This window comes from Emys orbicularis, chromosome 11 (assembly GCF_028017835.1).
Source record: "Emys orbicularis isolate rEmyOrb1 chromosome 11, rEmyOrb1.hap1, whole genome shotgun sequence".
Taxonomy (NCBI): Eukaryota; Metazoa; Chordata; order Testudines; family Emydidae; genus Emys; species Emys orbicularis.
The window spans coordinates 23,304,226-23,320,178 of record NC_088693.1 but is presented as its reverse complement, the minus strand read 5'-3'; the positions used below and the strand labels follow the sequence as shown (position 1 = coordinate 23,320,178).

Genomic DNA, 15,953 nt, shown 5'->3' with positions numbered 1-15,953 from the left:
TTTGATAACTATGGGAGATGTTTTTTCTTGTGGCCCTTTTCATGAGCCGGGTGAAACAGTTTCAGTTTTCAGGCTCTGGTTGAATAGCATCAATGGTGGCCTCAGTTGTTACAATGAATCCCAGCCAGCTTTCCTTTTGAAAGTTCCATCACGGTTTGGGTAGTGACATGATTACTGGGAGTTCAATTCCAATGCTGGGAGTTCAATAGTCAAAGTTGACTATTTGAAAAATCGCCAACAACGGTTCTAGAGATGTTTTGAAGGATTCTGAACTCATCGTTGTTGAGGAAACAGAGGTCTAGATAGTAGTTTCTGTTCCAGTAAACAGAATAAAAAGTGCCTCTGTTTTTCACAACAAAGAGAAGATGTATGTTTTTGATTACCATTCTGCAAGTTCCTCATCTGGAGTATCGTTGCAACTATAGCCCCACATTGTGTGGTGGCTATTGAAATCGCCAATGTATATAACAGAGTAATACACTGTGGATAAAGTGGGAGAAGGTTGGTCTGTATTCGGTGGTTTATACACATTAGCTACCGCAGGGGTCGGCAACCTTTCAGAAGTGGTGTGCCGAGTCTTCATTTATTCACTCTAATTTAAGGTTTTGCGTGCCAGTGATACATTTTAATGTTTTTAGAAGGTCTCTTTCTATAAGTCTATAATATATAACTAAACTATTGTTGTATATAAAGTAAACAAGGTTTTTAAAAAGTTTAAGAAGCTTCATTTAAAATTAAATTAAAATGCAGAGCCCCGCCCCGGACCGGTGGCCAGGACCCGGGCAGTGTCCTGGCACGCGAGCCATAGGTTGCCTACCCCGGCTACCATTAACTTGCCAATTCTTATTGAGATAGTAAAGGTTCTGGTGTTACTCCTAGCATCTATTGAATCATAATCTTTAATGCCCCACCTCATATGTATGGAAAAGCTATGTTTTGAATGATGGAGAGAGGTGACAAGATTGTATCCAGCAATATGGCAGCCTGATTCTTGAGAGGTTTTTTTTTAATATAAGGGTGATGGCATTGATTATATCATCTTTTAGATGGGGATATACCTTCGACATTCTGTTGGCAAATTCATAGAGCTGAGCCTACTGTTCTCTTAAAGTGGCTCTGAAAGGAATCACTTTTTGCAGGGTAATTATCTCCATTGCTGTTCAATCTCAGATTTCACTGAGTGACATTCAGATGCAGATTTGTTGACGTTGGGTGTGCGTTGACACATAGCAGGGCAGACCACGAGAAGGTTGTCATCATCTACCCTGGGAAAGGGGTGAGAGAGAGAGGTTTAATAAGAAAAAAAAGAGAGTTCAGGGACATCATCAAGATGAGCCTATAATTTATCCAGGTAACCATGTAATCTTACTGTAACCTTTATCCTTCCCCCCCTCACTTCTGTTTGTTGCTGTCACTCATTCTCTCATGTCTAAAATGATGTAAGCTCCTCAGGTCAAGCATTGTATTTTTTCTATGATCACTAAATTGCCTAACACATGTAGGAACCTTTTCACCTCAGGTTTGAATCTGGCCAGGTCACTAGAAGTGAAAAAATTGTGGCTCCCTGAGACAAGGGTTTGATTACTTATATCAAATGATTTGTGGGCCCCATCTTATTTGGCACTCTAATTGACAATCTCATTAGAAAGGCCAGTTATTTAATGGACATGTATAGGGTTACCATATTTCCACAAGCAAAAAAGAGGACACTGGGGGGGGGGAGGAGCCCCGCTCTAGCCCCGCCCCTGCCCCACCCCATCCACTCCCTCCCACTTCCCACCCCCTGATTGCCCCCTTCAGAATCCCCAACCCCCCCCCGCTCCTTGTCCCCTGACTGCCCCCTCCTGGGACCCCTGCCACTAACTGCCCCCTAGGACCTCACCCCCATCTAAGCCGCCCTGCTTCTTGTCCCCTGACTGCCCCCTCCTGAGAACCCCCTACGACCCTACCTGTCCCCTGACTGCCCCGACCCTTATCCACACCCCCACCCCATATTAACACTCCCGCCCCCAGACAGACCCCCGGGGACTCCCATGCCCTATCCAACTGCTCCCCGCCCCCTGACAGGACCCCCAGAACTCCTGACCCATCCAACCCCCTCTGCTACCTGCCTGCCTCGACCCCTATCCACACCCCTGCCCCCCTGACAGCCCTCCCAGAACCCCAGACCCATCTAACCCCCCCTGCTCCCTGTCCCTGACTGTCCCAACCCCTCTCCACACCCCTGCCCCCCTGGCAGCCCCCCCAGAACCCCCGACCTATCTAACCCCCCGCTTCCTGTCCCTGACTGTCCCAACCCCTCTCCACACCCCTGCCCCCCGACAGCCCCCCACGAACCCCAAACCCATCCAACCCCCCCTCCCTGTCCCCTGACCAGGGCCGGCTGTAAAGAGCCCAGAAATCGGGCTGCACTCCGGCCGGAGCTCCGGCTGGGGTTGCGGGGCTTGGGGCCGGGCCGGAGGTGCTCGGCCGGGGCTGGGCCAGCGCGCTCGGCCGGAACCAGGGCCGGCGCGGCTGGGGCCCGGGCCAGGGGGGGGCTGGCGCGCTCACCCGGAACCGGGGCCGCCGCCCTGGGTCCGGAACCGGGGCCGCCGCCCTGGAGCCGGAACCGGGGCCGGAGCTGCTGGGGCCCGAGCTGGGCCGGAGCCGCTGGGGCCGCCAGGCGCCGCTCGGCCTGGACCGGAGGGAGCCGCTTGGCCAGGGCCGCGCCTCCCCGGAGCTCTCCTCCTCGCGCCCCCCCCCCCCGCCCCAGCTTACCTGCTGCTGCCTCCCGCTTGCCCCTGCTTCTTTTCAGACTTCCCGCAAAGATCTGATTCACGGGAAGCAGGGGAGGGGGAGGAGCAGGTGGGCGGAGCGTTCAGGGGAGTGGAGGAGGGGGAAGGCAGCTGCGGGGCCAGACAGCGTGGTAAGGCTGCAGGGGATGGGGGGAGCCGGGAAGGGGCTTTTGGTGCCCAGCGGCGCTTGGCCGCCGCTTTTCTGTCTATAAATAGCCGACCGGGGGGAAATCCCGGACATTTTTAAATTTTAAAAAATCCCCCCGGACGGCTATTTATAGACCGAAAAGCCGAACATGTCCGGGAAATCCGGACATATGGTAGCCCTAGACATGTAGATTCTCTCACACCCCTAGGGGTGATTCTTCCAGGTCAGGGTTGAGTCATGTTGATGAGGTTGGGTGGAGGAGCTGCTTTTCATGTTGTATATATTCCATAGGTTCTGAGGTTGCCTATTAAATGTGCCAAATTTTTGACGTTGCAAGCCAATGTTACCTCTGTTCTGCCTGCAGTCCCCTGCAATTAATAGAGTGAATATCTTGGGAATGCTATGGTACATTTAGTTACCTCAGGCAATTGGAAAATTTGTAAGTTAACCACCGCAAACAGAAGATTATCATTCCACTATGTCTATTTAGCACTTTTTTTGAGCACTAATTCAGCTTTTTTTTTTTTTTTAAAAAAGGGAAAATTGGCAAAGGTTACAGAAAAGAAACTCTTTAACCAAACACTGTGTTTGCATCATTAGAATGAAGGATGGACTGGCAAATTAGTGAGGAACATAGTGTGTCTATAATCGTATATGAAAGCTTAATGTTTTATTTGAGATAAATACTTGATTTCAAATATTTGCCGTGGTGCTGAGGAATTTAGAATACGTACAAATATCTGCAGATATGTGGTCCACTACAGAATGGTGGTATACATCAAGATTCTGCTTCCAGAAGACATTAGATATCAGCTTATATACTATGGGTGAAATCCTGGCCCCATTAAGTCAAACTGAGGTTAGCCATTGACTTCAGTAGGACCAGAATTTCACACTACTCATTTAGGTAAGTTAACTTTCTGATTGATCAAGGGCAAGAAATCAGTGTGCTAATTTTCTTTGGGCTTGAGTTATATATAATTTGAAGGATATGAACAATTTTATGGACTATAAAATGGTAACTGTACTATGGCAGTATTGGGGAGCAGGGAACAAAACAACAAAAAATGTTATGTAGGATGCTTAATAAAAATGGGAAAAGAGATGGAGAGAGCGAGAAAAAGACCACACCAGATAAGTATACTGCATAAATCAAAAGGGTTTATGTCATAACATGAACATGTGCCATTCCTGCTCATATATTGAATTTCAGTAGTTGGTTGCATAAAGAAGTAAAGTGTAATGAAACTGGCAAGCAAAGTATTCCCTAGTCAGCCTTATCTTTGTTCCATTTGTCCTTCAGATACAGCTTTTCTTGCCTTTTTCAGTAAAATCCATCCAGCTTTTTTATTTTGCATTTCTCTGTAACTGAGCTGAGAAGACCAATGAGATTCAATGCTTTTCTAGTTGAGTTCTTAGCAGCTGCTTTTTAAGAGATCAAAACTTAGAATGCTGCTACATGGTATTAAGGCTTAGCTATTGATGTGTCCCTATAGGGGTTATGTATTTCTTGTGAGGGGTAGGCAGAGAGGAAGGGTAAAGGGTGACCCTTTTGAGCATGCTCACAGACAGTAAACACTACTTTCCTTGTTTCTTAGGATCCTCTTTGCAAGCTCAGTGCTTAACCTGACTGAACTTATTGCCCTTCGGCCTGACCTTGGCAAATTGAAAAAGGTCCTTTACTTCCATGAGAACCAGTTGGCATATCCTGTACAGAAGTGCCAGGAAAGAGATTTCCAATATGGATACAACCAGATTCTTTCATGGTAGGTGTTTCTCATACCATTATGTGTTAATTAATGGCATCTTTTAAGCATTTTTAAACCTGGGGAGTCCTGCACTACTTAAACAACAACACTGTTACAAACTGAGATACAAATACAGTCCCAAGGAGGTGCTAAGTCAAGTGCTTTGGCAGAAACAAGTAAAGTACTCCTCATCTCAAGCTATTGTTCAAGTCTACCTGTGTGCTAAAGGACTACCATGCTACACCTGTAAATTTTGCTAATTTTCAATTTATACCTATTCATCGCAAACAAGATGCTGTAGCTCAAGTACACTTAGCAGAGAGGCAGTTAATCAGCTCTTGCTGAGCTATAGATTTTAATGCATCCAACTGAATTAAAATAGGAGTTTTCAGGGGAATAAACAAAAACATAATGCAGCAGTTTTGTTTGTTTGTCTTAAAGGAGTGAAAGCAGTAAACATATCAGATAAATCCTTAATTTCTTTTTTTTTTTTTTTTGGTATTCAGAAATTGTGCAGTGCTAAAATACCCAGACGTTTTAAAGGCTGTGGTCCTTTATTGTTACTTAAAACAAATGTATTTCCTGAATCTAAGTTAATGAAAGAAGTTAATAACAGCACACTGAAAAGCTTTGGGATTAGACACTGCACAAACCTAAGTGAATCTGCAAAGCTGAATTGGTTTGAATTGAAATAAATTCATTTGGTTGATCTATCTCACCTATTTGTTATTAGGAGACTTATTAGAAGCATAGATTGAATATTTTTAAATACATATAAAATATTGGCATCTTTGTAAAATGAGCCAGTTAATATTCAGATTTCCCAAATGATAATCTTCATATATACAGAGCATTTTCTAGATCTGTTTCTGTCTTTGCATTTGCAAGATGCGTCAGTTATTAAGAAGCAATGCTGTGAAAATGTAGTGAAATGGCTGTACAGTACTTGGAATGTATTTTGAAAACAGTAGCAGCCATTTTGAAATTTAATGATCTAAAACTATGGTGTTGGGTGGTGAAGCTGAAGAAGGAAATATCTAAAAAAGAAGTATTTTAACTTCTTTCAGTATTGTAAATGCTGTATTTTTCTGAGTTTTTATATTACAGGACCTTTTTCTTAATTAGGGAAAGACCTTTAAGAATGCTTGCTTCCATGTTTTCTTTAGTCTAGAGTTGCCTCTGTACATAAATGTAAATGCATAATGTACATACTTTGAACATTTTTTTGGCTCTGCAAGTGGACATTTATTAATGGTAGAAGAGAACAAATCTTGTTTATATTTTAGCTGCATTGTTTCTGTCTATTAGCAGTCACCTGTAAAGGAAAAATAATGTTGTGGGTTTTTTCCCCCTTCTATATTATATTTGAGAAGGTCTGAAGTTTTTAATATTTTAAGTTTTTTTTCTGGTTTTTTTTTTTTAACCTTAGAAATATCAGGAACGCTAGGTCTTGTCTTCTGTTTTTGTTCAAAGACTTCTTGGAGGACAAGATAATTGGGCTGGGAGCTTTCTCAAGTCTGTTTTGTGGTGTTAATCTTTAGGAAAGAGAGCTTTTCTCCCAGGTGTTTGTCAGGAGTTTGTTACATAGGTGTTGACAAAGTTTAAATAGTATGACTAATATTCCTTCCCTTTTAGTTGCTCAGGTTTCAGTTTCTTATCAGAGGGGTACCCGTGTTAGTCTGGATCTGTAAAAAGCAACAATATAGCACCTTATGGACTAAGGTCTTTGTCAGACGCATGTGGTGGAAATTTCCAGAGGCAGGTATAAATATGCAGGCCAGAATCAGTCTGGAGATAATGAGGTCAGTTCAATCAGGGAGGATGAGGCCCTCTTCTAGCAGTTGAGGTGTGAAAACCAAGGGAGGAGAAGTAGTTGGCTAGCCATTCACAGTCTTTGTTTAATCCTGAGGATTCTGGCCTGCATATTTATACCTGCCTCTGGAAATTTCTACCACATGCGTCTGACGAAGTGGGTATTCACCCACGAAAGCTTATGCTCCAATACTTCTGTTAGCCTATAAGGTGTCACAGGACACTTTGTTGCTTTTTTCAGTTTCTTGTGATGATAGGATCCCTCCAGTTTGCCAGTCACACTTAAAACCTCCAGCAAAAACCAGAGTAGATAAGACCTAGTATTTTTAATGTACAAAACAAGCAGAGATACAAATTTGCAGGCCTTAATGGGGGAAAGTTTTTGTTTTGAATGTCAATTATAAGTCTATTCAAAGAGGTGGGCTGACTCACTAGTTGTTTTAACTTGAGAAAAACAAATGGCAAAAAGTCATAGGTGGAGAGGAATAGGAGATTTTAAAAAGTAGTTCAACTCTAATAGTCTAGTTAAAAAGGATTATTTCTCTCTCAAATGTTTCCTTGCTTTTCCTGCTGACTCCTACTGCTTTTATGAGCATTATCCACTTTCTTTCTTGGCCAGACAGCAGCATGAGTTGTGAGGATGAATGACAGGTTTTCACTTCAAATATACTTTTCACCAGTCCAGTGACTTATGAACACATGTCCTCAATGTATCTTAGGGCCTATAGGTCAGTATTACCATATGACATACTGAGAATATCTACTAGCCATAAACTTAATTTTTATATTAATATTTAACTTTGTTATAATATTACATTTGTGCCAATATAGTTAAGATTGTGTCAGCACTTCCAGATAAACTTCCCAATTTTTCATTGTTTGATACTTTTTCCTTTTCTCCAGACTGAAAACCTTAGCAAGGAAATCACACACACATAATTTAACAAAATTGCAAAAATATTGGTTCTACTGTTTTTAAGAGGTAACATTGAGGGACAAAATGTTTTCTGGTGTCATGTCCTATCTTCTGCTAATGTACCAAAATTACATCTTAATGATTTTTTTAAAATATATACGTGATTGATTAATCTATCATGTTATGACTTTTTATATGTTTATTGTTTTATAAAAATTTCCAAGATATCAAATATTTTGAATCAGGGTGACATTTATTTATCTGTGTTCCAGTTAACTGAAATTCTTGGTTAACCAAAGGTAGGTTATGTGTCTCAGTAGGTATGTGCGCTGAGCAATTTTATCTTCTTTTTCCCAGTTTAACTTAAGTTTTAGATGTCTCTGAACTATTCAGGGGCAAAAAGGGTTGTGGGGGATTCTACTATAGTTTGTTTAATGTATTTTTTCATGATAAGTGCTAATAGCAGCAAAAGTATTCTTACAATCTAATGAGAAAAAATTGACCCACGTATAAAAGTGGATTTTCTCAAAATATCAGAATGGCTGTGATCCTTCAATTTAATAATAATAAACATTTATAATTCAATTTTTAAAAGATGGTTTTAATAAAAATTGTTAAATAATGTTTAAAAGATGAAACATATGGACAGAAACCAATAAATTTAAACTGAGACTGACACTTTCTCTTATTCATCTGATATGATGGAATCCCAACCTTTAATTTGGATTTCTTGCTTTGCCAGTTAGTGTCACAATATTTATCCTACATTAGTCTGGCTTTAAAGTAATTCTGATTTTTCTTAAAGAACATTGCATTAATTCTAGCTATATTTTACAGTTTGGTTGCTGATATTGTGGTGTTCAACTCTGCTTTCAATATGGAATCATTTCTTACATCTATTGGAAAATTTCTGAAGCTGATTCCTGACCACAGGCCTAAGGATCTGGAAAAAATAATCAGACCAAAGTGCCAAGTTCTTCACTTTCCAATCAGGTTTCCTGATGTGAGCAGGTCAGTACATTTGACTCCATTCTCCATATTATGTCATAACTTGTTTCAAATCTATCTAAACTGATAGCCCTTGCTGCTAAATTTTAACTGATTAGTTCAAGCATTGTTAATTAGGGAATTTGGTTCTATGTCACTGTGCTGCAAAATCCATTCATTTACAAAAGTATTTCAATAACCTAATGGTACTCACATTAGGACCTGATACTGCACCAATGAAATCAATAGGAGGTTTGCCAAGCAGGTCAATAGTTAGTACGTGTCATAGAAGGATAGTTTGATGTTAAGGAGAAACTACTTATTTTTGGCAAAGATAGAAGACATTATTTGACTAGATAATTCACCAATGGTAATTTATTAGGTTGTTTCATTTGGAAAAGCCATCTACGCTCTTTATTCAAACCTATATAAGTGTTTGTGTTGAGAAGGAGAAAAAAAATTCCAGAGAATAGTGACAGTGATTAATCTGTGATTGAGAAACTATATTTTCTTAGGTATGCTGTAGTGGGATTTCCCTTCCCCACCTCTGTGTTTTATTGCTTACAGGTAGGTGAAAAGAACTTCATTAATGTAGATCAGACTTGCATAATTTTGGTGTTAACTGCAGTTATAGTAGCTCTCCACTCTACCTCAGTTAGTACAAAGGACATTTTTTATTACCCTTACTGCAGAACCCATCTTTAAATTAGCAAAGGGTTGTGTTGTGTGGCTCAAAGGGAACATTCTGTAGATTCTTTTAACTTCTGATTAAACCTAACACAATTGTTTTTTTTTCTATCAGAAGGAACTCTCCTCCTCAACAGGAGCTTTGCTTCAATGGGGCTTACACTCGCTAGAGATAATCAGTTTGCAAAACTGTACTATGCTCCTAAAAATAACATGAAGGGGGTTCTGCATTTTTGCTGATAAGGATGGGAAACAGTGTAATGAAACTTAAATGGCTATGCAGGAGTTTGGGGTTTGATTTTATTTCAAGTTCCATTCTGTTTAAATATTCACACCTTAAACCTTCAACATGGACCAGCTAGCACATTACAAATAATTTCAAAGGATTTGTCTATTTGTGGAAGGTTTCGCTAAGGAAGAGTCATTTAACACTAAGACTAGGTTAGCAAATTTTGTTAACATGTATAGATTTGTTTTAAGGCTTAGAAAGGATAGCAGGATTCTAAAGCACTACACCAAGATTTGTAAACATGGATGCCTAAAGTTAAGCCTTTGAACCCAAATTTAGGCACTTACATCGCTGTGGCCTGATTTTCTGGAGTGCCATTGAGAGCTGTGGGTGCTTAGCACCTTTGAAAATTAGGGCATTTTCAATGGGATTTCTGCTCCTAAATCCTTTAAGTATTTTTAAAAATCCCACTATGAGTGCCTGACCTTGGGTATGCAGGCATAATAAATATATTGTTACAGATTACATTAACTTTTAATGTACATTATTTTTAATTAATAATTTTAATTGTTATTGAGTCTTGTGTTTCTGAGGAATGGCAGCTTTCTTACATTACAGATGTTACATTTGAAATTGAATCTAAAGGCTAGAATTTCAGCAATGTCTATAAATATTATTATGCATGTGCACATAACTGTATGCACACACAATTAATAGTTTGTTGACATGCCTATTAGAAAAACACATTTTAAAAAATCCATTCCATTTTTATATGAATAGAACCTGCTGATATATATTTTAATTTTCATTTAAATACTATATTTAGAAATGAGTTATAATTATGCTGTCTGGACAAAAACCAATATCATCATAAAAGACAGGAGCATTAAAATAAACTTTTCCATAACTTTGAATAAAGTTCTTGGGTTTGGGGGCTTTATCTGCATCCACTATTTGCCATTTCTTTACAAGATTATGTTTTAAATAATGTTGAATGCACCCATGGCAACTGAATACAGTTTATTAATTTAGACTGTATTATTACAGTGAAATCTAGATGAATGGAGATTGAAGAGAAAAAGGTTAAGAAATATTGTGGCCAAGCTAAGATTCATAAAGCAAGCTCTTAGCCCAGAGTTCTTTTTTGAGTTATTTTCAAATGGTAATTTGCTTTATCCAGACCAAACTCATACAGTGTAAGTAAGTGATTATTTGCATGACTGACAATCATTTGAATGCCTGCAGTCTTTTTAAAATGCATAATTTTGCCAAGATGTTGGAAAAAATATCTAGAAATTCTGACGGCAAAATTACCAAGGTGATTTTATCCCTTACATACACGTGTGTGTGTGTGTGTGTGTGTGTGTGAGAGAGAGAGAGAGAGAGAGAGAGAGAGAGAGAGAGAGAGATGCAATTTTTATTTGGCTATGTGGCAGAGATGTTCTGAAAACAAAAAAAGTCTTGTTAGCAATATGATTGTAATATGTAAAAGAGTCTTTATTTTAAGTTAATATTGTGATTATAGGACAAAATAAAAATACATTACTATACCATATTTGACCCTAGAACAGGGCCATGTGACTGCAGAATATAAAATTTCACTTGAGCAAATCCCATTATATTTTTATACGGTTATTAACCAAAGGTGCATGCACACCCTAAATGAGAGAAACTGCTACTCCAAATAGACATATTTAGACATGAAATGAAGGTATAGTCAAGAGTGCATTCTGATGCAGTAGAAAATGTAACAGAAAATACTCGGATTGATACAGAAACAAAACTTGAACGGTGTGAAATACTCCATTTTATATATGCATAATATTTGTTTAAAATAAGTTGTAAATGACCTTATTCTGCATTTAAGAACTGCTTTATCAACAAGCACAGCATCTTTAACAGTTATTTGAATTTTTTTAAAGATAATTAGTATAAGTGCACATCTTTGCTAATTATTGTTAGGATCAGGGATGAACTTAGGTTTGGCAGGACTCTGCAAAGTAAGATGTACAAAGCCACAGGATGTCTTTTCTAGCCAGAACATATGGAGTGGAGGCAGTTTCCCTCCTTTATCTTCAGTACACCAGTGTCTCTCCTCTGTGCCCCTTTCCAGTTTCCCTGAAGTCCTACCTCTCTGCATTACTTAAGCTCTTTCTGTCCTCTGTTCCTAAGGGGGAGGAAGAGGAACAGTTTCCCTCACTTATCTTCCTCTTGGAGTAAATCCCTGTCTCTCCTTTCCTCAGCTTGGGGACCCAAAAACTGTTAGAAAGATGCCTACTCTGACTTACTTCACAGGGATCTCTTCTGTCTGTTATCAGTGCTGTGGTCCCAGGAAAAGGGAATGAAGACAGAACAGATGAGGTCCTGTGATCACAGATCTGCTCCCTCTTCCTGAGCTAAAAATAGCTCTGGTCAGCTTTTCCTAGCAAAGTGATTAGACAGTAGTTCTTGTCAAACACTGGAAAGAGGAGGAAGGAGTCACTGATTTGGGAGTCTAGAACAGGAAATTGACGGACCCCATCCTTTTCCTAGTGGCTGTCTTCAGCTAGTTCTAACCACATGCATGTAGATTGGCTTCCATGTTCTGCTCTGTAGTGTTAGTACCAGCCCTGATATAATACTACTGTATCACTTACTTTTTAGTTGATATAGTTTTACAGTCTGATACAGTATGTATGTAAAAATAACTATCTTACAATAATTTTAAACTTACAAGACTGTCACTCCATTGTGCATAGGTATTACAAGGGATGCAGAACAGTAGGTGATTTTACATGCCATATGTGCTGCCATACTTTTGTACAACACAGTGAGTTAAATCCAGTGTGACTCAGAATTACCTTATAACGTCTTTTTTGTTTAACTCAGACTCTTAATTGTATTGTAACATAATATGTAGTATTAAATTTGTGGTTTTGCTATTTTTTTTTTCATTTTTAAAAATGAGGAAGGGGGGCACAGAAACAAAAATTGCCTTTTCAATAACATAATCTTTTTGTCCATGGACCTTCAAATGCAAGTAAACATAACTGGAAGAGTTTTGTAGGTTCTTTGCTGATACTTTGTATTGCTTGTCAACATTTTGATTTCTATTGGTCCATCTGCAGCCATACCACCTTCAGCTCACAAGCAAAGCAGGGTCAGACTAGGTCAGTTCTTGAATGGGAGACACTTTGGTATTAATTTAGATGAAATGTGCTATATAAATGTCAGTTACTATTAATGCTGCCCTAGCTGTAGTAAATCTTCATTATCATTTATAAATTTTTCAGAGCCATAGAAGAGCTATAATTATAGCTATAGAGCTATAGATAGTGTTTTACAAACATGTTTTAAGTTATATGTGTGTTCTAAAGAGATTACAATACAAGTTAGACAAAGGACAGATGGGATAACAGATTAAAAAAGAAGACATGAGAGGACTATTCTAGTAAGAGAAAACAAGAGATCTTTTCTTTGTCAACTTGGTAGTATCTTGTACTATATGCACTTGAAATTTGATGTGCTGAAAAAATAAAACTGTCAACAAACAGGGGAAGACTCATATCCACAAGTGATTAGACTTTCACAAGAGCTGGGTATGGAACCCGTTGCCACTAGAGTGTGTATTAAGTTGACATAAGATATGAAGCAGCCTAACAGCTTCTCTCTTATATTGGGGCTGCAGCTAGGGCCAAGGCAGCCACAACTGGCGCTCTGACTTTACCTTCACCTCACCCCCTGTGCAAGTAAATCTTGACATTTAAAGTTTACATCTACTGTGTTAAAAATCAGGCTATTATGCAATAAACATAATGGGTCAGATCCTGGAAATACACATGGCACAGGTTGTGAGGGAGATGGAAATGGGCACAAAGCTCAACTGTGCACTCTTGCAGTCCTCCGGCCATTGTGTGAAGGGTTGGTCACCTGGTGCAAATTACGATGGCGTTGGGCCACTCTGTCATATGCTGACTGTTAAGAGTAAGGGGTCAGAAATACAGCTGGGAACTGGCACATCTTAAGCGTGTTGCAGTCATTCCCCCTTTCTTTCAGTCGTTCCTCTTGTGCCAGCTACAGGGATGGAACATGATGTACTAGCTTCTACTCCAGTTTCTACATTTCCAGAGGATTACTTTTGCACTAGACTGATCCCCCTTGGGCCAGATATATCAGCTTCACAGCCAGAATCCTGTGGCAGTGAGTGGAGTACTAACAGCTCCCCCACAATGGAGATCTGGCTCAATAGTCTCACCTGTCCATTGAAACTTATTTGTATTGCAAAACTGTTTAAAGCTAATTTCTGTTTAGCTGTTCAGAAAAAAAAGTTTTGTTGACTTTTTTTTAACCTGTTGCAGAATTTTTCAGTTAAATGATATCATAGTAATCTTACAATAGCTCAGAAGGATACTTAAGCTGAATTCTTTGTGCAACCTAGTTTTTTATTATGCTGGGTACTACTCATGTTGCATACAACACATTCCCATAAAACCTGCATTTTGTATTTACAGAGAAATTTCTCTAGAGAGTTAAGGTCTTGTAAAACATTCTTGTTCTACAGCATAAACGAATTATTATACTCTGGGGCATTAAAAGTGAAGTGTACTGAAGAAAAGAATTTTTCATTAAAATGCAGTTTATATTGATAAAACAGATTACTAGCATTTGATGAAATGTGAAACTTGGATCTACCCATATCACTACATCACTAGTAGGTTTATTTTGGCAAGAGGGCTAGCATGTAATGTATATCAGGACCAATCATTATACACTACCTGTTAGTTTTTTATTAAATTAAATTGTCTTTCACTAAAGTAGTTGAAAAAATATGTACTCTATCTGTATACTGAAGTAGCAGAATGTAGTAACCAAGAATATTAGAAAATAAAAGCTGTCATGTTATCAGTTTTGGCACAGTCATTTATCAATCAGTATTTTAAACATTGACAAGTGGTAATTTAATAGGGAATGACCCTGTTGGCAAGAAGTTCTAATGACAGATGATGCAAACTCGTTTATTACTGTGGGGCTCTTCTGGCTTCTTACCTTTCTCAGTATCACAGCTCATACTTTCCAAGTCTGGGATGTGAGAAGCCACAAAGGCAAAACCTGTGGCCCCAGGCCTGTAACCACTCCCATCTAATCTGTTTCTTTCTTTAGTTTCAAATTTCCCTATAGTATGGTTAATAAGATCTGAAGTTTAGATACTGATTTAAACACCGTTTGATTTGTGAGTAACATTCATAATAATACTTCCCACTTGTATGCAGCAAAGTTTTTAGAAGTGTGTGTGTCTGTTGTTGTGGGGAGGGGGTTTGTTGTATTTTTGTTTTGTTTATTTTTTGTGGTTGACTCAGCTTTTGGTTGTACAACTTGAGACACTGTGTTCCTGGTTTCAGAGACAACTCATCTTTCAGTAATTTTGGCCAGCAGCACATTTCATCTGAGAACCTCAAAACACTTTACAATTGTTAACTAAGCACCCTTTATGGTGGGTAATTTATTTTTATCCCCATTTCAGAGATAGGGAAATTGATGCATCCAGAGTCAATGGCAGAGTCATGACTGGAACCCAGTTCTGTGACTCTCAGTTCTGTGCATATTCCCATGGTAACTCCTTTTGGAGTCGGGGATAGCCTACCTTGCTGTGATATATGTAAAGATTTGAAGTTGGGGACTTCATATTGAAGGAAATGACAACTGTGCTACCAGCTGACAGAGATGGCATTTTTAGTTCTCCTAAAATGCTCTATCAAAAATATAGCAGTTCAATATTCTTTGCTTTGAATAGTTTTTGTTCATTTTACTTGAACTTCTGTTATGTGAGAATTTATTTGCATATTTACATCTCACAATCTATGTCACCTTACCAGAGACATGATTGTGGACAGTATTGTATGAACTTTTTCAATTTAAACCTCTGTCTGGGCTTTCTATATCTTCCTATTTTAATTATGTCATTTGTTTTTCCTCCTGTCCTGGTGATCTTTCACAATAGAATGTTTTCTCTTCTTTTTCATGTTGGAATTTTGTTAATATCACTCCCATGGGGAATGATGTTGTAATTAGATTCAGTGCAGTTAAATCTATTTGGTTTTAAATTGTTACAGAGGGGCTTTAAGGTAAAACTGTTCCATCTTCTTGTCAGAATAGAACAGGATTACTAACTAAGGGTAGGATCCTGCAAGGTGCTGAGTACCCCCAACTTCCATTGCAATCATTCAGAGTTGAGAGAATTCAACACCCTGCACCATCAGTACTCTGGGTCAGGTGGACAAAGATACTAGATGTAAGTAAAGGCTGGGAATTAAGTGATGTAGTCAATTGGTGCATTAGCCAGACCACTGTGTTGAGAGCTCAGTTCAAACTCTTGCATGTCAGAAAATTCCCTGACCCCTAAGTTTTGTTTTTCAAAATTCTGCCAGTCAATATTTTTGAGCTATAAATATTTTTCATTGTAAAACTTTGAAGAATGAAAAAAAAAAAAAACCCTTTCACGTGTAAGTCGTGCTCATGAAATTCTAAGGAGAAGTGGGAAAGTAGCCATCTTTGGTTATTTTCTTTTCTGAGTTGTTAGGTGAGGAGAGTGCATGGATGGAGCAGAGAGTGAGAGAGCCTTATTGTTTAGATACTCCACCCACATTCTTTTTGGTTATGTAAGGGAAAAAGAAGA

General features: G+C 39.0%; 1 protein-coding gene across 1 annotated transcript in view; it reads left to right on the top strand.

The window, feature by feature from the left end:
• Nucleotides 1-15,953, top strand: part of GTDC1 (glycosyltransferase like domain containing 1) — a 266,125-nt gene that overhangs the window by 132,703 nt on the left and 117,469 nt on the right. The window contains exons 5-6 of the mRNA XM_065413468.1: nt 4,521-4,688; nt 8,236-8,409. Of these exons, the coding sequence (XP_065269540.1) occupies nt 4,521-4,688; nt 8,236-8,409 (342 nt within the window). The remainder of the gene's footprint in view (nt 1-4,520; nt 4,689-8,235; nt 8,410-15,953) is intronic.